This window comes from Pogoniulus pusillus, chromosome 17 (genome assembly GCF_015220805.1).
Source record: "Pogoniulus pusillus isolate bPogPus1 chromosome 17, bPogPus1.pri, whole genome shotgun sequence".
NCBI lineage: Eukaryota > Metazoa > Chordata > Aves > Piciformes > Lybiidae > Pogoniulus > Pogoniulus pusillus.
In genome coordinates this window covers 14,179,061-14,203,120 of record NC_087280.1, presented here as the reverse complement: position 1 = coordinate 14,203,120, position 24,060 = coordinate 14,179,061, and the positions used below count along the sequence as shown (strand labels likewise).

Genomic DNA, 24,060 nt, shown 5'->3' with positions numbered 1-24,060 from the left:
GTGTTCAGCAGTCATGACTTCAGCAAAATTTGGCCCTAAGCAAGATGTCTGATGTCTAATTAAATCCTCCTGGAAGCTGAAGGAAGGTCTCTGTGGGCTGATACTGCTGGGCATAGTTCCCAGGGAAGCTTCATGGTTGTGTGTTGAACACGGGGTGGGTATGAACCTTTGGAACAGGCCCAGAGGAGGACACACCAGTAATGGGAGAGAGAGCTGGAAGCCCTCTGCTGTGAGGCCAGACTGAGAGACTTGGGACTGTTCATCATGGAGAAGGGAAAGCTTCCAGGGAGACCTGGTGGCCTGTTGGCACTTAAAGGGGCTGGATGGAAACAGGCTGCTCAGAGAGGCTGTGGTGCCTCCTTGTGTGGAGAGCTTCCAAACCCAGCTGGCAGTTGTGATGCTGGGCAAGCTGCTGTGGCTGCCCCTGCTGGAGCAGGGAGGGTCGGACTGGAGGGGTTCCTTCCAACCCACAGCGTACTGGGATTCTGTGGAGGCTGAGGTTCTTCATCACTTTGGTGCGTGGGCCTCAAAGACCAAAGTCCTCACGGGTTTTGAGCTGAACTTCAACTCGAGGAAGGAAACGTTCAACAGATCTCAGCCCAACTCTGCTTTTCATGATATTTAAATATTTATTTCAGTTTAAAAATACTTTTCATGGCACCAATGATTTTTATGCTAACTAAGATACTGAATATGTAGAAAAAGGTACATTTTGAAGGGAAAAAAAATGTAACTTACAGTATTTGGCACATGACAGGTTAATTCCTAGGTTTTTATGCTCTTTTTTTGTTGTTGTTTGTTTGTTTTTTATGAAAACTAAGAAATTCACATTGTCAGGTATTTTACCATCTACTGCTTGGAGATGCAGTAAGCTCTAAGGAGATACTTTCTGAGAGAAGAACCTATGGAAACGACATTGGAAGATCAAGACAGATAAAACTAGAACAGGTCATGAAACACAAGACTGGGCTGAGGGAGGGGGGAGGGAACAGAGGGGGAGGGGGAAGAAAAAAATCACCACTTCTGGTGGTTTTGCAGTAAAATGCCTGGAGGGAGCCGCGTTGGTGGTGTGGGGCTGGCGGCACCGCTACGCTAAAGCCATGGAGGAGGTTTCCACGGGCAGCACGTTGAGCAGAGGGCAGCTGTCTCACGGGGGCTGTGCTGTCATGACATCACACAGTACATCAGCAGTGAGGAGAAGGATGAGGAGGAAGAGGAACACACCGCAGCGTTAACCCGGGGTGAGAAACGTCAGGCTTGGGACTACCACGCACTGCATAGAAACACCATGAACTACGGGCTGAGGTAGGAGCACTACGCTAAGAGTTAATTTTGCTATGTTGCATAAAACAGGATTATTTTGTCCCAAATCCTTCCTCCCTCCGTACGTGGAGCCCTCCGGGGCCCTTGTGCTGTGAGCAGGTGGCGGTGACCTCGGCGGGCTCTTTGTCCCCACTGCAGCAGACGGTGGTCAGACAGGGCCTCTCTCATTATTGCAGTGACAAACGATCCGAGTCCGGCCGACTTGTGGTGGCGCCAGATTGACCGACGGCATCCCGGCTGGCCCGGCCGAGAGCCGGTCTCGGCGGGGAGCGATGCAATGTGATGGTGGTGGGATGCTCAGAGACGTGGCCGCGGGCATCAGGCTGTTGAAGTCTGCAGGTATGACCCCAGCTGGCAGAAAATCTCTCCCTGAGATGAAATAACACTGGCTCGCCTGTCCTCGCCTTCCTCGTGGTGCCCAACTGCCCGACCACAACCCGGCAGGACCAGCGCTTATTGCTCCCTGCGTGGCTCGGCCGCTGCTGCGCAGCGTGCGGCAGGCGCTGGCGGGCGCACCACACGCGATGAGTGGGGTGTGCTGAGCTCTGCTGAGTGGGGTGTGCTGAGCTCTGCTGAGTGGGGTGTGCTGAGCTCTGCTGAGTGGGGTGTGCTGAGCTCTGCTGGAGAGCAGAAAGAGCTGATGGTCATCCGCTGGCCTGCCCAGCCTCCGCTCCCGCCATTCTGTCCCTTCTGTCCTCAGAAAAGCCACAAACCCAGAACTCCTTATCCAAACCCAGCGAGGGCTTCGGCTGCTGGGAGGCTTCCAGGCTGGAGAAACCTCTGCTCTGAGGCCACCTGCTCAGCATGAGCCACAGCCACCCCTTCCAGAAAGTAAAAAAAGACTGGGTTGGCTTCGATAACAAAATAGCATTTCGGTGTTAAAATAGACCTTGAAACAGTCTTTTTGTTTTGTTCTCTTTTGTTGTTTTTTTTTTTTTTTTTTTTTTTTGTGGTTGTTTTTTTTTTTTTCTCTTTTTGTACAAAACAGGTACATCTCCTGGAGGCTAAAGGTTCTTCCTCAGGGAATCCCACACGGTCACGACCGGCTGCATGCCCCGGCTTGGCCGAGGGTGCCCAGCATGCTTCCCCCTGCCCGTGCTCTCCCCGCCCTGGGGAGCATCAGCCACGCTTCAAGGCTTAAGGAAGAGAATGAGGAAAAAGCCGAATCTGCAGCGTGGGGCAAGGAGGCCTCCGTGTGCTAGGTGAGGCCGTGCCATGGGGAGCTGGTTGGGAGCAGGACGGACCCAGAGTGTCCCCTCCTGGTTGGCTGGAGGTTCCAAGAGGGCTTCTGCCAAGCGGGAGGTGGGAGGAGGTGGTGGTGGTGGAGTGCACAGTGAATCGTAGAATGGTTTGGGCTGGAAGGGACCGTAAAGATCATCTAGTTCCAACCCCTTGCCCCGGGGCGGGACATCTCCCACTAGATCAGGTTGCTCAGGGCCTCATCCAGTGGTGGATTTCAGAAGGAGAAGAGTCCACGAGTGTTGGAATTAATCCTCAGTAGCACCATTGCTAAAGCTCCTGCGTGGCAGAGCGCCGTCGTGAGCTCCCGGGAGAACCAAACTGCGCCGTGCGCTCGGTGCTGCCGGAGGCGTGTGGGCGGCGGTGGGGATCCGAACGGGCCACGGGAGTCCTGCGGGCTCCGGGGGGCTGAGCGCGGGGAGGAGGAGGCTGCACCCACACCCTCCTCTTCCTCCCGGGAAGAAGCCACCTCCTGGGCCGCGTTCTGGGTCGGGAAGGGAGGGTTTGAGGGTGTGTGTGCCAAAGGTGGCGCTGCGGGGGCGGCTGCAGGTCCTGTCCCCGGGGCCCCCGCCGTGAGTTAGGTGGCGGCTCCTGCCTTCAGGTGTCAATGAGCAGATTTACCACGGCGCGGACTTTGCAGGCAAACCATCGCCTGAGGGGACAAAAGTATTGGTAATGGAACTGCTCGAACTCGGGGGTCTGGCGGATATCGCGGAAAAAGGCAGTGTCAAGGTCGGACTCGGTAAGGACGATGAGGAGGAGGAGCAAAACAAAGAGGAGTCCAACTGTCACAAGGAGCAAACGGAGGACACTTAAAACAAACTTATTCACCTGTTCCGCCTGCGCCAGGCTTCCGGCGCCGGGACACAGGGCCCGCAGCTCGCCGCCCACCTCCTCCGCTTCGGCCGCCGCCGGCGTGCCGGCTTCTGACTCCTTCTCCTCCTCGATGCTGCACGGCGCCCCGTTGGCCTGCCGTGAGAGCAGCATCAGCTCCAGGCTGTGCTCGGCCACCGGCGTGGGCAGCACGCTGTCCGCCGGGCTGTAGTTCTCGTCCGCGATGACGGCCACACGCTCGCTGCTCTCGACGCGCCCGCCGCGCCCGGGGGCCACGAAGGCATCGCCGTGGGAGGCTGAGCGCACCGGCGTGGAGTGGGCGCTGTCGCGGAGGGACTCCAGGCCTGGGGGACGGCAGAAAGGGGGAATATGAGATCAGAGGTTTGGAGGAGGAAAAAAGATGGGGGGAGGGACGGATGGATGGCAGTGTGGAGGAGGGGGAAATGGTCAGAGGTGTGGAGGAAGGAAAACTGGGGATGGATGGAAGCGAGGAGCAAGGAAAAATGGGAATGGTCAGAGGTGTGGAGAAGGGGAAAAATGGGGATGGTTGGAGTTGGGGATGAGGGCAAAAATGGTGATGGTCAGAGGTATGGACAAGGCAAAACCAGGAATGGTTGGAAGTGAGGATGAGGGGGATGATGGAGGAAAATGGGGATTTTGGAAGTGTGGATGAGGGGGAAATGAGGATGGTCAGAAGTGTTGGTTGGGGGGGTGGGGAATGGGGATGGTCAGAGGTGTGGAGGAGAAGATCCTCTCTCACTGCTGGAAACCCCGGTCCCTCACCTGGCCCAGTGTTGGGGGGCAGGACATGGCTGCCTTGTATTGATTTGAGGTTGTTTTGGTCCCTTAGCACCCCTCTGCTTCAGCTCATGACCACAGTGGTAACAGCCAAGCACCCGCCTGACTTGGCAGCGCCAGCTGCTGGCTGTCACTGCAGGGTGCTGGCAGGGCACCAATCGATCACAGACATGTCTGGGTACTCCTCTGAGGTGACAGCCACCCTCCCCAGAAGCCACCTTCACCGTGTTTCAGATCCCTCTGCCATTGGACACTCTGGGAGTGATGCCATCACTGCGGGCAGGCTGCCCACACTACTGAGCCGCAGCAGCAATCAGGGCAGCAGGGGACAGAAACACACTCCAGGGAGTCCATGTTGGGGCAGGCAGTGGGTGCTGTTGGCCCTGAGCTGGGCACCAGGGGCAAGCTCACCACATGGCACCACTGAAGGCTTGGGATAGGCTTAGAGATTGCCAAGCCTACTGTAGCCCATGGAGTGATCCTTATGGATTTATACCTGGAGGTGTTCAAGAAGCATGTGGCTGTGGCACTTTGGAACATGATTTAATGGCCAGAGTGGTCTTAGGGCAATGGTTGGACTCAACCCAAACAGTTCTGTGATTCTGTGATCCTTGGGGATCTTTTGCTTTGTGGATTTATCCTTGGGGGGTTTTCCATATGGATTCATCTCCTGGCCACCCCAACCCTCCCTCACCAAGCTCCTCCAACTTGGAGAAGGGCAGGGAGGTACTGGCTGAGCCAAATCCTGCACAGGCAGTGTGGGTGACCATGCTGTAGGAGCTCTGGACAAGCCTTCAGCTGGGGGATTTTTAATGTAAAGCTATAAAGGTGATGGATTCAGCTCAAGCTGACACAGGTGGAAGCGAGGGCTGAGGTGGGCAGGAGCTGTCCTGAAGCTGCAGCCCCATCACACATGGGTGATGGCCCTGTAGAGGAGGCTGCTGCAGGCTGTGCCTCAGTGACTGACAGTGACCCATGGTGACCGACAGTGACCATCAGCTCAGGTTTCAGTTGATTCACTACAAACCCAACGTTTTACACACGTCTGGGAACAGGATCTTCAAGAGTCAGATGTCAGCACATACTCCTCCCGGCTGGAGCTACAACCCTGCTGAGCACAAGGGCAGCTCCTTCCTCTCCTCCCCCCACCAGCAACCCCTCCAAAACCCCAAATCCCAACAAATCCTTCAAGTGTAGGACTCATTTCTGGCAGTTTTCCCAGCATGATCACCAGGCAATGAGGGGGGGCAGGAGGTTCACCAGCAGTATCTCTCAGGAAGGGGTTTTGGTTGAGGGTGGTGGTGGCCAGGACCAGCAAGTCCCCAGTGCCACCCTGCAGCAGCTGTGACGGGGCTGGATGTTTCCCCAGGGCACAGCTTACCAAAGCACAATGGCATGGGCAGATGAAGGGACAAGCCCAGAGCCCATCCTGCCCTCATTCCCTGGGGCTTTGCCACCTCTTCCTTGCAAAGGCTCTCTGGATGCCTGTGGCTTATCTGGGCTTAACGCGAGTGCCACGGCGGGCAGCAGGCATGGCAGCAGCACGGCTGATAACATGGTGGAGGAATAAACATGTTCTCACCCTGACAGCTATTTCTGCTCCTCTCTCACCAAGCCTGTGACAGCCAAATGGCTAAGCACCCACTGAGGTGGGGATGGCAGGAGATGGGGCAGTCCCTTCTGTGGTCCCCCCTGAACCCAAACCATCCTGCTTGCTCCACTGGGCTAGCACCAAAAGATAGAAAAGCTAGCAAAAACCAGGCCCACAGGTAACACCCTCAGCATGGGAGAGCCCAGCCTGGTCCTCACAGCACACATCCTGCAGCCCCTGAAGTTGTGAGGGTCCCATGAGGACCCCTGAGGATGCTCCTGCTGAAGAGGAGCTCAGACCCCACACAGCCATGGCACCCCTGAGGGCACTCCTGCTGAAGAGGAGCAGACACCCCCACAGAGCCATGGCACCCCGAGGATGCTCCTGCTGAAGAGGAGCTCAGACCCCACACAGCCATGGCACCCCTGAGGGCACTGCTGCTGAAGAGGAGCTCAGACCCCACACAGCCATGGCACCCCTGAGGGCACTCCTGAAGAGGAGCTCAGACCCCACACAGCCATGGCACCCCTGAGGGCACTCCTGCCACAAAAGAACCCCGACCCTGCACAGCCCCTGGGCACAGCGTTACCTGGCTCTGGTGCATCCCTGGAGCCATGGGCAGCATCGGGCAGTGCCGGGAGCAGGGGCAAGATGCCCAGTGCCCGGGCCAGCTCCTGCGGCCCCAGCGCCAGCACCCGCGGCCCCAGCGCCAGCACCCGCACCCTCACCTCCCGGCAGCAGTGGTTGACCAGCCGCAGGTGGACGTTGACTTTGGTTTTGATCTTGATCAGACACTTCACCATGGTGGCAGGGGCAGCGGCTGGCCAGGCCCGGGGCACTGACTGCAGCAGGGCACAGGGGCGGGCAGGGCTGCTCGCCCGCGGCCAGGGCTGACGCAAATGGTGCTGGTGGCCCCGAGGCCAGGGTTATTTTGGGCTCCCGGCACTTCCACGGGACCCGGCTGGAGTGAGAGTGAAGAAAGGCAGCTGCCGGGGCAGGGGTGGTGCTGGGGGGCCATGCCAGGGCCAAGTCGTTTACTGTGGGCGGCTCTTTAGTGCTCCTGTCACTTTGCCCTGGCACAAGCGGGGCGGGGAGAGGGTGTCACGTTTAACTGCGTGGCAGAGGCGACCCTGTCTGCGAGGCTGCCAGCCGTGGTCGTGCCCCAAAGCTCAGCACAGAGGGACTCCCTTGGTGAAAACCAATCCCTTTCCTTTCCTGCTCTGACCTGTCCCCTTCTATTTCTGCACCCTGTCTGTGCCCAGAGCCCAGGAGAGGATCGATGTGGCAGTGCCAGAGCAGGGCTGGCACCACAGCCCATCGAGGGAGGGTGCACCCACCCCTGCCCCTCACTCCCTGCCAGCTCCTTTCCCTTGCCCACCTCCTGCTTTTTCCAAACTTCTGTGCATCTTCACATGCTCCTGGCACACACTACACTGCTGTTACCCCAGTGCCACCATGAGTCACCACAGCCCCTGCCAGCATCACAGCCATAGCCCCCAGCACTGTCCCCAGCCCTGTGTGGCAGCTCCAGGGCTGGTCCCAGCGTTTTGCCCTCTGCCAACCCGTGCATCCCACCCCTGCACAGCTGCAGCCCAGCCTTAGGAAGTGGAAGACTAGCATCTCCACCAGAGGTTGGCACAGCTCTCCAGCCTGGCAGTCCAGGCTGTCTACAGCTGTTACTGTCTACAACTACCTGAAGGGGCATTGTAGCCAGGTGGGGGGTGGCCTCTTCTCCCAGGCAACCAGCAATAGAACAAGGGGACACAGTCTCAAGTTGTGCCAGGGTAGGTGTAGGCTGGATATTAGGAGGAAGTTCTTCACAGAGAGAGTGATTGGCATTGGAATGGGCTGCCCAGGGAGGTGGTGGAGGCACCGTCCCTGGAGGTCTTCAAGCAAAGCCTGGCTGAGGCACTTAGTGCCATGGTCTGGTTGACTGGCTAGGGCTGGGTGCTAGGTTGGACTAGATGAGCTTGGAGGTCTCTTCCAACCTGGTTGATTCTATGATTCTATGATTCCATCAGTAGTGGCCAGCAGCTGGCCAGGAGCACTCCCAGGTGGGTAGCCAGGTCTTTTGCCCAGTTTGTTCCTGTGTGTGGTCAGACCCCAGCTCTTGGTGCCACCCTGCTCTGTTGGGACCCCTCCAGCACTCATGTCCCTCTCCAGGCAGGTTCAGAGCAGGGTGTTGGGAAGAGCAGTGAGGACCCTGAGAAGTTATTTTCTGAAGAACTTCCCCTCAGTAAATCCTCTGAGAGTAAATCAAAGGCTGAGGAATTCTCTCTGGAAGCTTCTGTCCTACAGCCAGCCCTCCAGCTTGCCTGGGCTCAGCTCTTGATGCCAAACTGGCCTTGGACCACAGGAGCAACCTGTGGCGCTGCCCAGCCTTGCTGTAAGACCTTGGGGACGCTCAGGGGCCACCCCCGCCTCGGTGTCCCCGTGTAAGGAGCCACCAAGAGGTGGATGTGGGTGTCTGTGTGTGTGACCGGCTGTGGCCAAGCCCCAGCAGCTGGAGCCCCCTCCATGGTGTCCTACCTTCCATGATGGAGATGTGCACGGCTCTCCTGCGGGTGCGGGGCACGCTGCTCAGCCGCGGGCCGTGCGTGATGGAGGGGCAGCTCCTGCTCGGCACCAGCCCTGCCCTGGGGACCAGAGTGGAGACAGTGTCACAGCTCCGGATGGTGCCAGCTCTCCTGCATCCACGGGGAGCTGGGTGCCAAAGCTGGGAGGCCCCAGCCCCACAGGCTCTTACCGGTGAATCTCAGGGGGTTCCCTCTTGATCTTGGCACTGGACTCCATCACTTCCTTGGCAACACGGCCACTGTTGGGGGTCAAGAGGAGCACCCGTGAGGACAGGAGCATGGAACCAATGAGCCCCAAGTCTCTTGTGGCACACCAGGCAGAGCCTGGGCCCCTCTCCATGGACATGGGCAGTGCCAGGGAGTCTCCCCACAGCTCCAGGGAGAGCAGATATATTTCACAGGGATCACAGGATTGTTTTGGTTGGAAAAGACCTTCAGGACCATTGAGTCCAACCATGGCAGGGGTGATCTTTGAAGTTCCTTCCAACACAAACTATTCTGTGAATCTCTGATTCCATAATTGTGTGATGGGGAGAGCAGAAAAGGGCTGGGCTGACAGTTCTGCTGCCACATTTTGCTGCTTCTCTTGGCATGACATGCTGGACACCATGAGGTCAACTACTCCCTTGGAGATGGGGACATATGCCATGGATGTCCAGAGTCTCTTATGCCAGTAAAAGGGGTGCTGGTGTTGTGCCCCTCGGCTGGGGATGAGCTGGGGTCACTTGTCCTGTAGAGATCATAGAATCATTTGGCTTGGGAAAGGCCTTTAAGATCATAGTCCAACCACAAGGAGATAGGGGGTCCCAGTCTCTTGCCCCAGGACCAGGAAGGAACAATACCTCCAGGAATTTAGGGATTGTGGTGATGAGTTCCACACTTCATTCTCAGAAACCAAAGCCCAGAACCCCCCAGTCCTCTGCCCTCCTCCACACCTGCCCCTCCAACAATCTGCCTTCAGGGGCTGGGGAGAGGGATGTCAGCTCTGAAGCACCAAAGTGGTGATGAGGCCACTGAGGTGGCAGCTCCTCCAGTGACAGCAGGACCTTTGACAAGTCCTTGGACCACTGCAGCCCTGAACTGCTCCCCACAGCACGTCCAAGGGGACATCTGAAACACCTCCAGTAGCTGCTACTTACTGTCCTCATTTACCTGTATCGGAACCGGCTGCCCTTGAAGAACAAATTGCTGCTGGACACCGTCCGGACCTGGCTTGACTTCTCCAACCTGCAACAGCACCAAGAGCTGTGTGAGCATCCCATGCTGCCAGCCAGAAACCAAGCACCCAGGCAGGGGATGGTCCCCAGCACTGCCTCGTGGCAGAACCCAGTTTGTTCCTCATTGTGTGGGGCTCTTCTCCTCTACTCTGACCTGGAGAGGACACACATGGAGTACTGGGACTGGTTCAGGGCTCCAGAGAGCTGGTGGGAAGAGCCCAGTGAAGGCTGGGAAGGAGCCTGGACCGTCTCTGTGAGAAGAAAAGGCTGAAAGACCTGGGGCTGTTGAGCCTGGGGAAGAGCAGACTGAGAGGGGATCTGCTCAATTCTCAGCAAGAGCTAAAGAGTGGGGGGCAAGAGGATGGTCTCGTTATCAGTGGTGCCTGGTGACAAAACAAGGGGCACTGGGCACAAACTGGAACCCAGGAGGTTCCACCTGAACAGGAGGAGACAATTCTTTGGTGTTAGGGTGCCAGAGCCCTGGAGCAGGCTGCCCAGAGCTGTTGTGGGATCTCCTTCTCTGGACAGATTCCAAATGCCCCTGGCCATTGTGATCCTGGGTAAGTTGCTGCAGGCTACCCCTGCTTGAGCAGCAGCAGGGTTGGACTGGATGATCTCCAGAGATCCCTTCCAGCCCTCACCATACTGGGATTCTGGCATTTCTAGTGGGATAAAGCCCTTACCAGGACCTCTGCACAGCAGGCATGCAGCAGCTGGCCCATTCTGGGCAGGCCAGCAGCCACTCCAGTCAGTGGTGGGTCAGACCCCCAGGAGGGACAGCACTGCCTCCTACTCACCCCCGGGCAGCTGCTCCCTCACCCGAGAAGGAGCCCAGCAGCGCCTTGGTGGGTACAGAACCCCGAGGTAGTTTCCCCAGGGGATCAATCCTGGCCAGATTCGTGCAGCAGGAGGACAATTTTCCTGCGTGTTGCTGTAATGAGGACTGGAACCTGCTGATGGCAGCTGCTGATTGCAGCATCCCCAGCGGGAGCACATCACAGCCGCAGCTCGCTCCTTCGGATAACCCTTGTTAGAGAGCACAAAAGTGGCTATTTTTGAGCACAACACCAGCAGGGTGGTGAAGCCTCAGCCTTCCGTCTGGCACCTCCGTGGGCCTTGGGCACAGGCCAGCTGTGACCTCTCCAGTTCTGCCCAACAGCCCAATTAACAGTGGCAGCAAATCTGCCTTGGTGGCCACCAACCAGGGTCTCAGAGCTGCTGGGGAAGGAGAAGCCTTTCCATGAGAGCCTTCTGGAGGTCTCTCAGTGCCATGCAGTGGGGATGGTGACTCAAGGGACCGATTCCAGGCAGCTGGTGGGGATGGTGGCTCAAGGGATCAGTTCTGGGCAGTGGATGGGGATGGGACAAATCACAGAATCACAGAAACATCCAGGTTGGCAAAGCCCCTCAGGATCACCAAGTCCAACCTATCACCCTACTCTACAAGATTCCCCCTAAACTATAGCCCTAAGCACCACATCCAAGTCACCCTTAAACACATCCAGAGTGGGTGACTCCACCACCCTCCTGGGCAGCTCACTCCAGTCCTTGACCACTCTCTTCATGAAAAACTTTTTCCTCATCTCCAATCTAAACCTCCCCAGCCTCAGCTTAAGGCCATTCCCCTTGCTCTGTCTCCAGCTACCTATGAGAAGAGCCCAGCAGCAGCAGTCTCTCCACAACGTCCCTTCAGGTAGCTGCAGACAGCAATGAGGTCTCCCCTCAGCCTCCTCTTCCTCACACTAACTATCCCCAGCTCTCTCAGTTGCTCCTCACAAGATTTATTCTCTAGGCCCTTCCCCAACTTCATTGTCCTCCTCTGGACCCATGCCAGCACCTCCACATCTCTCTTGTACTGCAGTGCCCAAAACTGAACCCAGTACTCAAGGTGTGGCCTCACCAAAGCTGAGTACGAGGGGACAGTCACCTCCCTGCTCCTGACGGCCACAGATGCCATTGGCCTTCTTGGCTGCCTGGGCACACTGCTGGCTCCTATTCAGCCAGGCAGCTGCTGGGGATGGTGGCTCAAGGGACCAGTGCCAGCCAGCTGGTGGGGATGGTGGCTCAAGGAATCAGTTCTGGGCAGCTGGCAGGGATGGTGGCACAAGGGACCATCCTCACTCACTACTCACCATCGAGGGACCTCTGGGTTGGGGAGTCTATTGGGAAGGTTTCTGCAGCAGCTCTGGGCCCCTTGGTTGGTGGTCTGAGAGCTTGTGGCTGCAGCCCAGACTCCACATCACCCCCAGATCCTTTGGATATTCCCTGTGGACAATCATCTGGTTCCCAGGGAGCCTGGAGCAGGTGATTTCTGGGAGATTTTGAGTCTTCCCCATTTAAAGGGGGTCCAGGACATCAAACCCCCACTGCCCTGGTGCCCACTGCCCAGTGCCCCAGACTTGTCTCCAAACAAGTAAATAATCCTCTGATGAAAGACTGGCTGCATGGGGCAGAGCACCCAGCCTGGGGGCACTGGAGATTTTGAGGTGGCCAGGGCAGGGGTGCTGTGGTGGTGCCAGCCAGTGCCCTGTAGCACCACCCTGGGGTGGGTGCTGTGTGAGGAGGTGCAGGACACAGCCCCACAGGTGCCAGGGTGGCCCAGCACTTACTTGTAGAAAGCCTGGTTCTCTATCCCACACTTCCAGAGGTGCTTGCAGGCTTCTGGTGTCGGGGCAAAATAGGTCAGGACAATTTTCTTCTCCTGCAGGAGACAGACAGGGAGTGGGTAGGGAAGGGGCAGTGGTGCCTGCTGGGCAGTGTGCTGAGAGCAGGACTGGAGGCCAAAGCTGAAGAGCAGCACCAACAAGGAGCAGATCCCCCTCCAGAGATGCTGGAATGGCAGTGCACAGCCCATTTCGTGGCACCACACAGGAGAGCTGGGCAGTGTCCTGCTCCCCACCTCCTCCCTGCCCATCCAGAAGCAGATCTTTTTGAAGCCAAGCTGAGGGCATGCATACCAGCCCCAGCCAGGGGTCTCCAGGTCAGTTTCATTAACCAGGGCTGACCAAGTGGTGACAACCAGCCACAATAACCCCAAACTCAGAACGTGGCTGTGGTGGACGTGGTGAGGAGCTACAGGAGGTCCCAGGGTGGATCCTTCACCGTGGGGCTGACCTGGCATCTGCAGGCTCTAAGCTCCAGAGCAAGATGCCAGCAAGAGGTAACCCCAGCACTGCCATTGAGCTGCAGCCTCTGCCAGCACCATGTTCAGGTCTGCACACCAGGCAGAGGGTGAGGCTGCTGCCCACCAAGCCCATGGAGAACCTGCTGAAGGGATGGTGAGGGCTGCACTTGATAAGTCCCCTGGGGGGGAGGCACTCACCTCTTTTTGACTGACGTACAGATAGAAAGTCTTCCCCTCGAACTTCATCTTGGTCACCTCGTTCCTGAAAGGACGAAGAGAGGCAGGTGAGAGGTAACCTCTGACAAGTCACCCGTGAGCCAGCAACGAGCCCTTGTGGCCGAGAAGGCAAATGGTCTCTGGGGGTGCATGAAGAAGAGTGTGGCCAGCAGATGGAGAGAGGTTCTCCTCACCCTCTGCTTTGCCGTGATGAGGCCACATTTGGAGCACTGGGTCCAGTTTTGGGCTTCCCAGCTCAAGAGCTGCTGGAGAGTCCAGTGGAGAGCTGTGCTGTGTGCTGACCAGGAGTGGGCTCAGGGCCAAGGTAGAGAAGTCCTTGGACCCAGCAGCCCACCCTATGGTGGCGAGCAAAGAGGGTAGCTGAGCTCTGGGCTCCTCCAAGGGTGGGATGGAGTGAGAAATGATACCCTGAGTGACAGCTCCTGCTCTGAGGGGAGCCCTGCTGGCCCCAGTGACCGCATGGCACTGCACAGGGCCTGTGTTCTGCTCTTGTGAGACACAGGTGTGTGAACCATGGCTGTGCTGCTGGGTCTGGGGGGCACAGGAGGGGCTCTCCAGCTGCCACAGCATTGCTCCACTCCATGTCTCAGGCTCCATCCCAGCTCAGACAGGGGGACTGGACACTTCCCACCATCCATGGGTACCAGTGTGGTGTGACTGCCTTGGGAAGGCACCTGGTGCTGGGGTCATCCCCCGTGCACCCCTCATGGGAGCTCACCCCAGGGTGATGTGGGACACTCCAGACCCTTGCCCTGCAGCACAATGCACATCTCATGGCTAAGCAAGCAGGGCACTGTGGGCAATGCCAGGCTGTGAGCTCACCATTTGATGAAGTGGACTCTCTTGTTCCCCTGCAGAACCACAAAGCCAAAGGGGGTGAAGGCCAGGAACGCTGCGTTCCCTGACACGTCCTGGAAGACAACAGCCATTTCTGATCAGCATCTGAGCCAGCAGAGCTTCTACACCATCAACCACCCTCAGCCTCAGGCGTGGTGGGGATGCAGTCTTCTGTGCCAGGTGGGATGCTCCTGGCATCTCACCCACACCGTGACACCCAGCAGACCCAGTGAAACCCACGAGGCAGCAGCACTGCTCAGGAGCAACCACAACACAGCCCCCAGTCCCTCTTGCTTCCCAGTGAGGATCAGCAGTGAAGGTGGTGTCCAACCAGCCCTTTCTCTTCTATTGACACCAGAAAAGGGCAAAATCTCATTAGATTTGATTCCCCACAGCCCTGCACAACCAGAGCAGCAGTGGGGCACAGCAACCAGTCGTGAGTGTCATGCAAGGAGCAAGGCAGCAGATAAACTTCATCACAGCATCTGGACTCCAGGGAAGCAACAAGGAAGTGTGCTGGTCAGGCCACATCTGGAGCATTGGGACTAGTTCTGGGCCCTCCAGTTCAACAGAGATAGGGAACTACTGGAGAGAGTCCAGTGGAGATTGGGATGATGCTGAGAGGACTGGAGACACCATCACTGGTGGTGTTCAAGAAACATGTGGACATGGCACCTGGGACATGGTTTAATGGTCATGGTGGTCTTAGGCTGGTAGTTGGACAAGACAATCTTAGAGATCTTTGCCAACTGAAATGGTTCTGTGATTGTAAATCATAGGTTTAAACATAGGCCTGGTTGGTGCTGGGCTTCAAGGCTTGGAAATGGCTCCTGGCTCCAGCACATCCCATGTACAGCCCTGCCAACACCAAACCCTGGTGGCAGGTGCCAAAGGACACACCTGGGACCTATTGCTGGTACCTCTGCAGCTTGGCACCAGCTGGAGCAAGAAATCCAGCCCAAGGAGCCGTGTTTAGGAAGCTCTATTACCTTGCAAGGGTGTGGGTCAACCCCGTAGGTCTCCAGAGTCTGGGCTTTCCTGAGGAAGTTCAGCTCTGAAGTAGCTGGAGTCTGTCCACTGCAGGGGTGAAAAAGAGGGGGAAAGAGGGATGTGCCATGCAGGACACAAGGTCAGCCCCTGACGCAGGGTGCCGGCAGCAAGGGGCAGCAGCGGTGGAATGCCCCTGTCATGTTCCTCAGCACAAGCTGTCTGCAGCAGCAGACCCAAGGAGCTCCACCAGAACAGACCAAAACTCAGGAGCAGCTGCCAAACCCAGGGCTGAATTTCCTGCTTCTTCAGGGGACTTTGCTGAGTGGGAGGCAGCAGCTCACAGAAGGGCAGGACTCTGCCGGGTTCCCGGGAGGTCAAACCTCAACATTTCTCCTGGGGACCAGAACTGATCATGCAGACAGGACATAGCCCTGGAGCCACCACCAGAGCCATGAGATGGTGAGACTTTGATAACAGACTCCCATGCTTGTGTCTTCAGAGCAGGGTGAAGACAGAGGGGAGATGGTAGTACAGCATCTATGGGGTCAGGGGCTGGTCACTGTCCCCATCCCAGCAGCAAAACCCCCACTGGGTTGTGCCAGCAGAGCCAACAGCCAGGAGCAGAAGTCCCTTGGGCCTCCTTGGGGGCTGGAGGGATGAGACTGACTTTGCACTGGGACCAGACAGTTGCCTCAGTTGGGAATGTCTGTTTGGCTGCACTTTCTGCTGCCCACCCTGCACTGCTGGGCCACCTTAGCCTTCAGCAAGGTGAGGTTCAGGGCACAGGGCAGCACCTCTGGAGTTTCTGGCTTGCCCCCAGCACCTGCTTGCCCAAAGCCTGCACTGTTCTGTGGTTTAGCAGTGGCTCTCAGCTGAATGGGACAGAGCAGAGGAGTGAGTGCTCAGCCCAGGACAAAGTGGGGCAAAAAACAGCCAAGTGTCAGTCAGCCTCACCTCAGCTCTGACTTGTGGATCTCTGCGATTTTCCTCTCCAGCTTCTCCGAGTGCTTGGGGAAGAACTGGAACTTGGAGCTGTAGCCTTCTGGGTGCTTCCCCGGGTCATAGTCACCAATTTCAGCTGAGGAGAGACAGAACTGGTCAGGAACAGCAGCACAACCAAGACCAAAGTGTGTCCCCATCCAGCAGTGTCTCCATCCTGGCAGTAACAGGGCTCAGAGCATCCTAGGAATGCTGCTGCAACCTGGGCACCAGGAGAGATCCTTTGTAAGGCGTTGATTTAACAGCCTCAAGTTGCCCCAGAGGAAGTTTAGGTTGGACAATTTCTTCCCTCTGGGGGCTCAGTCTGCCCAGGGCAGTGGTAGAGTCCCCATCCCTGGAAGGGTTTCAAAGCTGTGAAGAGGTGGTGCTGAGGGGCATGGTTAGGTGGTGACCTGGCAGTGCTGGGTTCATAGCTGGGCTCCCAGAACTTAAAGGCGTCTTCTAATCCAAATCATTCCATGATGCAGTGGTTGCTGGATGGATGAGGACAACCATGGCTGAGCTCATTGCTTGCTGCTGAGCATCTCGCCACAGAAAGTGCTTCTGTCAGCAGGTTGCAGAGCTGCTGGTGAAGTGTGGAAAACCTCTGAAACCCTCCTGCCTGCCCTCTCCTCCTGCCTGTTTTGCTGTGGAACTGCTTCTCAGTGGCGGTGTCTTTCCCCCATTTAGTGTTTTGAGCAGGAACCATATCAATTACCATCATGTCCCCATCTCTCTGAAAACCTGAGGCTAGAGAGAGTGAAATCAGAGCAAGGTCCTCTCATCCCCAGTGGTGGGATGCTGATGGAGCACTCTCCATCAGCAGGAGATCCCAGCTCCAGAGCCAGGCTGCAGTGAGATGCCAGAGGCAATGGGTGCTGACTCCAATGGGATTCTGGGAGAAGGAAAGGAGCTCTGGGGGAGGAACCATTCATGGGGTTGTTGTGATCCAAGTGCAGGACACAACACTTGGCCTCATCCCATCAATCATCCCAGGAAATTCCACCTGGGCATTTACTATGAGGATGACAGAACACTAGGACAGGCCACCCAGAGAGGTTCTGGAGTCTTCTTCTCTGGAGACTTTCAAAGCCAGCTTGGACATGTGCCTGCATGGTCAGTCCTAGGTGATCCTGCTTTGGTAAGGAGGTTGGACCTGATGATCTATGGAGGTCCCTTCAAACCCTGACACTCTGTGATCCACTCTGGACAGATCCCTCTGTAGATCCTCCCTGTCCTTCCGCAGACCAACACATCCAAGTTGGTGTCATCTGCAAGGTTGCTTTTCACTCTGAAGCTCTCTGAGCAGCAGCAAACCATAGAAACTCTCCAGAGTCACCACAGACCCAGAAGAAGTCCTCTGTCCCAGGGCTGCTTGGACAAGCACAGAGTGAAGAAACACTGCCTGGGATAACCACGGGAGTGCTGCTGCCCTAAATGCAGGTGGGACAGCTCCAGGAGCAGCCAGCACCACCGTGCTTCTGCTTCTAGTGAGACCCCAGCAGGTCCTAGCCCAGTGCAGCACAGCCTTGAAGCACAAGCCTGCACTGCATGGCCTGTTGTAAGGAGCTCACATGCCCAGGACCCAGCACGGAAGGCAAATTGGCCTCGCCAGAAAGCACTACCTTGGAGGATGTAGGCAGCCAGCAGAGCGGCATCCGACGTCTTGCAGAGGAGGCGGCCGTGGTAGAGATCCCGTTTGATCTGCAGAAAGACCAAGTACCTGAGGACAGAGGGGACAGTCCCTTCGTTAAGCAAGGTTGAACTCACCCAGAGAGGCCATGTGGCCGGGCAGCACCTGCGTGAGACACCCGCGCTTCTCGCAGCAGCCCATGTGCCAGGCACCATCTGCACTGACAGCCAGCAGGTGCCAACCAGGGGCAGCTCCCCCGGGCAGGGCTGGTGCTGGAGCTCAGATCAACACAGCCCAGCCCTGCTTCAGCCCACAGGGGCACGGCCTCTGCTCCAAGGCCAGCGTCCAAGCCAAAGGCTGATGGAGGTCTCTGCTAAGGCACCTCCCCTTTGGTAAGACCACTTGAAGCAGGGCAGAGCTTCAAGGACAAATAGCTCATTGGGCATGGAGATAGTCAAGGTGACCATTCCCAACAGAGAAAACACAGCAAGGAGGAAACTCACAGACAAGGTGCTGCTGGTCCCCTCTGCCCACCACCCCCTGCAGCCGTGGTGTTGCTTCACCTTGCTTTGGCCAGCAGTGCCTGAACACAACTGAAATAGCCACAGCTCATCACCACCTCTCCTGGGGATGAGGGGTCCAAGAACAGTGCTCTGAAGGGGATCTCATGGGCCTGATCCCTCCAGTGACTGCTGTATTTCCCACTCCTGAATCCCTGCCCAGCTGCTCAGACTCGCCATGATGAGATTTTCTCCTTCCTCAACTTTCTGTACCCCTCCAGGTCCCCATGTGCACATCCATCTCCCTCCTCCATGCTCACCAACCACAACCATGACATCATCTAGAGCCAGCTGCCTCTTGTGCTCACCTATCTCTGCCTCTGTGCACCAAAGCCCAGCAGCAAACAATGGTGGAAAATGACATCCTGGGATAAACTGAAGCTTAGGCTGAGTCACATGCTGATGAGACTAGGAAAACCTTCTGATAGTAAGAGGTGAGTCACAGAGTGATGGAGCAAAGTGGCTGCTGGATTGCTCAGAGATGGGCTTAAGGGCCCAGCCCCACGCTCTGCAGTAGCTCAGGCTTGCTCCGCTCCTCAAATCCATCTGGGTGATGGGATAAACTGCTAAGTCCCACAGATGGAACAAGTTACAGAGAGATCCCAGATATTGAAGTGTGATTAATGAGAACTGGGGAGGAACCACCCCCTGAACCAGTAGAGATGAGAGCTTGACCTGCTGGAAAGCAGCTCTGCAGAGAAGGACCTGGCAGCGCTGGCAGACGAGGGGCAGTGGGCACAAACTGGAACCCAGGAGGCTCCATCTGAACAGGAGGAGAAATGTCTTTGGTGTGAGGGTGCTGGAGCCCTGGAGCAGGCTGCCCAGAGAGGTTGTGGAGGCTCCTCTGGAGAGCTTCCAGACCACCTGGCTGCTGTGATGCTGGGCAAGCTGCTGGGGGTGCTCCTGCTTGAGCAGAGGGCTTGGGCTAGATGACCTCCAGTTCCTTCCAACCCCACCACGCTGGGGTTCATTAATGCAGAACTGAAGGAGGAAGCTGAGCTCAGGTACATCCCAGACACCAGCCTGGACCTTCTCTCTCATTTGCTGCCTGCAGAAATGGGCTGAAAATCCCCAGAATTAAGCCTGGCCTATATTTAGCTCCGTCAGTGAGCTACCTAATCCTTGATGTTCTCAGCAAGGACCCAGCTATTCACTGGGAATCTGCAACGGCAGCCAGAGTGCCATTCCCAGAGCAGATGGAGCAGGAGCAGCCCAGCTGCTGGGATGAGATTTGGGACTGCCCAGCTTCAGCCTGCAGGGACTGAGCCCCCTCGGGGGGTGACAAGGGCAACTTGCCACTGTTTGGGGATATGTGGGGCCAAGATGTTGTGGGTCCTGCAGTTTGCAGCCTCACCAGTGCCCGGTACAGGGCAGTGATGGCTGTCTGGTCCTGCTGGACACACCATTGCTGATCCATGCCAGGATGCTGGTGGCCTTCTTGACCACCTGGGTCACAGGGGAAAAATGATGAGACCCCCAACCAAGGCCCCAGCCCTGCTGCCTGAGGCAGAGACCTGACCCTTCTCCACCCCACACAGATGGAGGGTTCTGGGCTGGTGTGTCCACAGTCATGGCTTGTTTGCCAAGGCTGCTGCCAATTCTGAGTGCTCCTCAGGTCCTTCCTTCTGGAAAGAAGATGTGAAGAGCCCCTAAAGGTGGAAACTCAAGAGAAGTGCTGTCAACTGTCTGGACCAGTTTCTCAGCCATTTCTCCCAGAGCATTCATGTCCCTTACATAAAGGGATGTGGATCATTACTTCTAGGGGACAACAAAGGAACTGCAGACCCTCAAATCCTTCCCAGCAGACTGAGCACACAGAAGAAGATGATGAGGCAAGGAGGTGCTTGGGCCATGGCTCTACCAGCTGGGTCACAAGTGACAATAGGATTAGCAGAAGATGGACTCTTGCTGGAGAATCACTGCTCCTGCTTGAATCCCACTTTCCTGAACAGACCAGGATCAGAGGTTCCAGCTGGAAGAGGGATTCCCTCCAGCTGGAACAATCCAGACCATCTCAGGTTGAGTTGGAAGCCCAAAGAGCTGTGTCTCTCCCTTGATGGTGAGATGAAGCTTGGCAGGGTGTGCTCGTGCCTTGGCCAGGCCTTCACTGCCCTGTGTGGCTGGTTTGGGGCTGGCTGGTGCCACCATGTCAGGGTCTTACCTGGTGATCTCTTCCTTCAGCGCAGCAGGGTCGGTGGGGTAGAACTTCACACGGAAGCACATGGTGAAGGGAGGCTGGGCTGAGGAGAGAACAGTGAGACCATGGTCACCAAACTGCAGGGTCTGTCCTCTTGTCCTCCCAAACAACTCTGCTCCATGAGATGGTCAGATACTGCTGTGACTGTCTCACTCAAACACACCCAGCTGCCCTTGGTAAGGAGGGAGCAGATGAGTATGGGACTGTTCCCCACTGTGGTGGCCATGGGAGGAGCAGATGCCTCTGGTAAAGCCATGGGGCAGCACCTATGGGCACAGTCTGCTGGCCACAGAACCTGCTGCCCAGAGCTGGCACATCTCCTTTGCTCATCTTCATCAGTTCTGTCCTGGTCTTCAGCAGGACCAATGTCCTGTGGCTAAGTGCTGGGGAGTCCATACTGTGGCAGCTGTGGGACTGGAGGAGGATGATCCCACCTCTGATCCCCAGAACAGCTTCATGGCTGATGAAAAGGGGAGATGTGCTGGGAAGTGACCCCAGAGGGGCAGGACTGGGGAAAAGGGAAGCACCTCCAGAAGGAGAGGAGCTCACACTGCCTGCTCAGGACATCTGCTCACAGCAACACTCACCCCTCATCTGCTTCACCACCGACTTGGTGAACTCCAGCCAGTGCTGAAAGGGAGAAGAGGAGGATTAAAGCAGCTCAGCAACAAAGGCTTTGAATTACCATTGGGTGTTTGGGGGAAACAGGGATGGCAACAGATGGATTGGAAAGTGCTTTGTCAGAGAGACCTTTAAGCTCATGGAGTCCAATCATTCCCCCAGCACTGCCAGGTCACCACCTAGCCATGGCCCTCAGCACCACATCTCCATGGCTTTGAAACCCCTCTGGGGCTGGGGACTCCACCACTGCCCTGGGCAGCCTGGGGCAGACCTTGGCAGCCCTTTCCATGAAGAAATTTTTCCTCATGTCCAGCCTAAACCTCCTCTGGGCCAGCTTGAGGCTCTTTCCTCTTGTCCTGTTCTCTGTTCCTTGGGGGAAGAGACCAACCCCCACCTGGCTCCAGCCTCCTTTCAGGGAGTTGTAGAGGGCCAGAAGGTCTCCCCTCAGCCTCCTTTTCTCCAGGGCCCTCAGCTGCTCCTCACAAGATTTGTGCTCTAGCTACAACCCAGCTCGGTGAGGCTGTGGCACAGGGTGCCCACCCACGGGGCTCGCTGGCTGTGCCACCTCCCTCCTGGATCTGCTGCAGCTGCCCAGAACTCAGTGGAACCCTGCAGGGAGCCGTGCTGGGAGCTGCACAGACAGGTCAGGCCAGGTCCTCCTGCCAGGCTCTCAGCTCCTGCTCTCTGATGTCTTGTTTCACTCCTTGTTGCCTAAGGCAACACGCCCAAGTGTTTGGGTTTTGGCACGGAGCTGTCTCGTGGCTTCATCTCAGTGTTAAAATGCAGTTTTGAGCTAGAAATAGTCCTGTAAGCCCAGTGTCAGGAGACCTTCTGCTTCACCTTCAGCAGAGCACCAAGTCCTCACCCTACAGACACAGTGCAAGCCCCAGCAGGACCTCTGAGCCCTGTGTGTTGCCCTGGCTCACACATCCCAGCTGATGGACACCAAGGATGCTGCTGCTTTTGGTCCTGCCTCCCCAGGGCTGCAGCACCAGACCCAGCCTTGGTACCAGGAAGAGGTGGGCAGTCTCCTCAGGGGGCTCAAGAAGATGCCCTTCCCATAGAACTGCTTGGGTTGGAAAAGCTCCCTCAGATCAGTGATGAGCCCAACCATCAGCCCAACACCACCAAGGCCATTAAACCATGTCCCAGAGCACCACGTCCACATATTTCTTGAACACCTTCAGGGATGGTAACTCCACCACCTCCCTGGGCAACCTGTTCCAATGCCCTCCCATGGGCCCTCAGAGCACCCACAACTGCCCTGTCCAGCAGCAGGACAGGGGAGAGCTTCTGGGGAAGGGCCTCTCGCCACCAACTGGACTGGGCTTTATTGAACTGATCACCTCACTTGCTAGGTGAAACCAGGAACAGGGCCAGGTCTGATACCACCAGAGCAGCCTGGGCAGGGAGGGCTCTCACCCTTTGCTTGTCGGGGTCCACAAACCGAATGCCAAAGTAATCTTTCTCCAGCAGGTTCAGGTGGTGGCAGAGAAGGTCAAACAGGTACTGGCCCTTGGCATCTCTCTGCAAGACAAAGACACTCAATGACACAATGGCAGGAGAAGGGTGGTGGAGCAGAGGAGCCAGGTTGATGAGGGGTCTGAAACTTGTGAAGGGACACCAAGGATAGCACAAATCCCACCAAGCCCCTTGGTGATCCACCAGTGCTGTTTTCAGCTCAGAAACCATCACATCTCTGCAGACTAAACACAGCCCCTCCAGCAGCCTTGGGGTTATGTCCTTCTGGGCTACACACAGGTGTCCAGAAAACTGACACCAGAAGAGCTTCCTCAGAGCTGCTGAGATGCCTTCAAGCTGAAGGAGCACTGAGGAGATGCTGTGTGGTACACCATTGCCTGTGGTCATTACAGCAGCAGAAGGTGCCACTAAAAGCCAGCACTCCATGGCAGCCATGGCCATCACTGATGGCTTGTTGCTTTGTCCTGAAAGCACCAGTGATGCTCATGGGGCTTCAGCCCAGCACCAGCTCCAGCCTAGGATCAGTCTCAGGACCAGCATCAGAAGCAACTCCAGCACAGGACCAGAACTTGCTCCAGCCCCAGGATCCTCTCAGCACCTGAGAGGACAGATGGGTTCATGGTGCTGGTGGTGCAGGTCAGCAGTGCTGGTTGCAGTCCTACAGCCCCAGTCACCATCCACTGACCAACAGGTGAAGCCACTGCAGTGCTGTGAGCTCTGTCCCGGTCCTGCCCGTGGAACTGTCCCAGTCAGGCATAGACACAGCCACGGGAGACACTGGAAGAAGCTGCAAAGCCCAAACCCCTCCAGCTGGAGAAGAACAGCAGAGGGGACAAGCCAGCACACCCAGCCTCCTGCCCCTCCTTGCTGCCTTGCTCTGCAGGGCTTTGCTCCAGGCTCTTCTCTCTTTCCTAGCCCCAGATCAGCACCAACATCCACACTCTGCTCTCCTCTTCAACCTGAGCAGAGAAACGGCAGCAAAACACAAATCGACCACCCCTAGTCCACCAGAATCCTCTCCCCACTCCACCAGAGTCTCCTCCCTCAGTCCAGCAGAGTCACCCTCACCCAGACCACCAGAGTCACCTCCCAGCTCAGCTGAGAGGCAAAGTATGAAAATGCAAACAGCATTTGAAGAGTAAGCTCCTGCTTTGATCTCTCCAACCCAAATTAACCAGACTCTAAACTCCTCATTAGCCTCACGTCTGCCAGGACATTATCTGAGCTGTCTTCACAAATCATTACTTTAAAGAGCTGCCACTGCAGAGTAGCAGCTTCAATAGTCTGGCTTTTCATCTCTGGGTGTTTTTAAGAAGGATAAATTCTGCCTGTCTGAAGTCTTGGGAGCTTTGATTGGAGGAGAGTCCATCACCAGCATCACTGCTGTGGATGCAGCCATGCAGTGGAGCAGGACAACATGGAGCATTTGGAGGGAGGTCAAGAGAGCTTCTCCTCCCCTTTGGTTCTGCCCCAGCAAGGCCACATCTGGAATCCTGAGTCCAGTTCTGTGCTCTGAGGTTCAAGAGAGACAGGGAACTGCTGGGAAGAGTCCTTTGGAATCTACAAAGATGCTGAGGGGCCTGGAGCAGCTCTATGAGGAGGAAAGGCTGAGAGCCCTGGGGCTGGTGAGCCTGGAGAAGAGCAGCCTGAGAGAGGATCTGCTCAGTGCTCAGCAAGAGATCAAGGCTGGGGGGGGGGGCGGAGCAAGAGGATGGGGCCAGATCCTTATCAGTTTGCCCAGTGGCAGGACAAGGAGCAATGGGCACAGACTGGAACCCAAGAGGTTCCATCTGAAGATGAGGAGAAACTTTGGTGTGAGGGTG

General features: G+C 56.7%; 1 protein-coding gene across 2 annotated transcripts in view; it reads right to left on the bottom strand.

Annotated features, from left to right (window-relative positions):
- Positions 1–2,279: 2,279 nt before the first annotated feature.
- Positions 2,280–24,060, bottom strand: part of FRMD5 (FERM domain containing 5) — a 73,633-nt gene continuing 51,852 nt past the window's right edge. Inside the window, exons 2-15 of one of the 2 annotated variants that reach the window (XM_064157791.1) lie at positions 22,178–22,282; positions 20,722–20,764; positions 20,099–20,177; positions 17,370–17,467; positions 15,721–15,844; positions 14,766–14,853; positions 13,762–13,850; positions 12,901–12,964; positions 12,188–12,279; positions 9,514–9,588; positions 8,532–8,600; positions 8,315–8,421; positions 3,394–3,740; positions 2,280–3,214 (exon numbers count right to left, since the gene is read on the bottom strand). In XM_064157791.1, coding sequence (XP_064013861.1) covers positions 3,167–3,214; positions 3,394–3,740; positions 8,315–8,421; positions 8,532–8,600; positions 9,514–9,588; positions 12,188–12,279; positions 12,901–12,964; positions 13,762–13,850; positions 14,766–14,853; positions 15,721–15,844; positions 17,370–17,467; positions 20,099–20,177; positions 20,722–20,764; positions 22,178–22,282 — 1,428 coding nt within the window. In that variant the 3' untranslated portion in view covers positions 2,280–3,166. Of the gene's footprint in view, positions 3,741–8,314; positions 8,422–8,531; positions 8,601–9,513; positions 9,589–12,187; positions 12,280–12,900; positions 12,965–13,761; positions 13,851–14,765; positions 14,854–15,720; positions 15,845–17,369; positions 17,468–20,098; positions 20,178–20,721; positions 20,765–22,177; positions 22,283–24,060 lie in introns of both variants that reach the window. The other variant, XM_064157790.1, reaches the window with a different exon arrangement.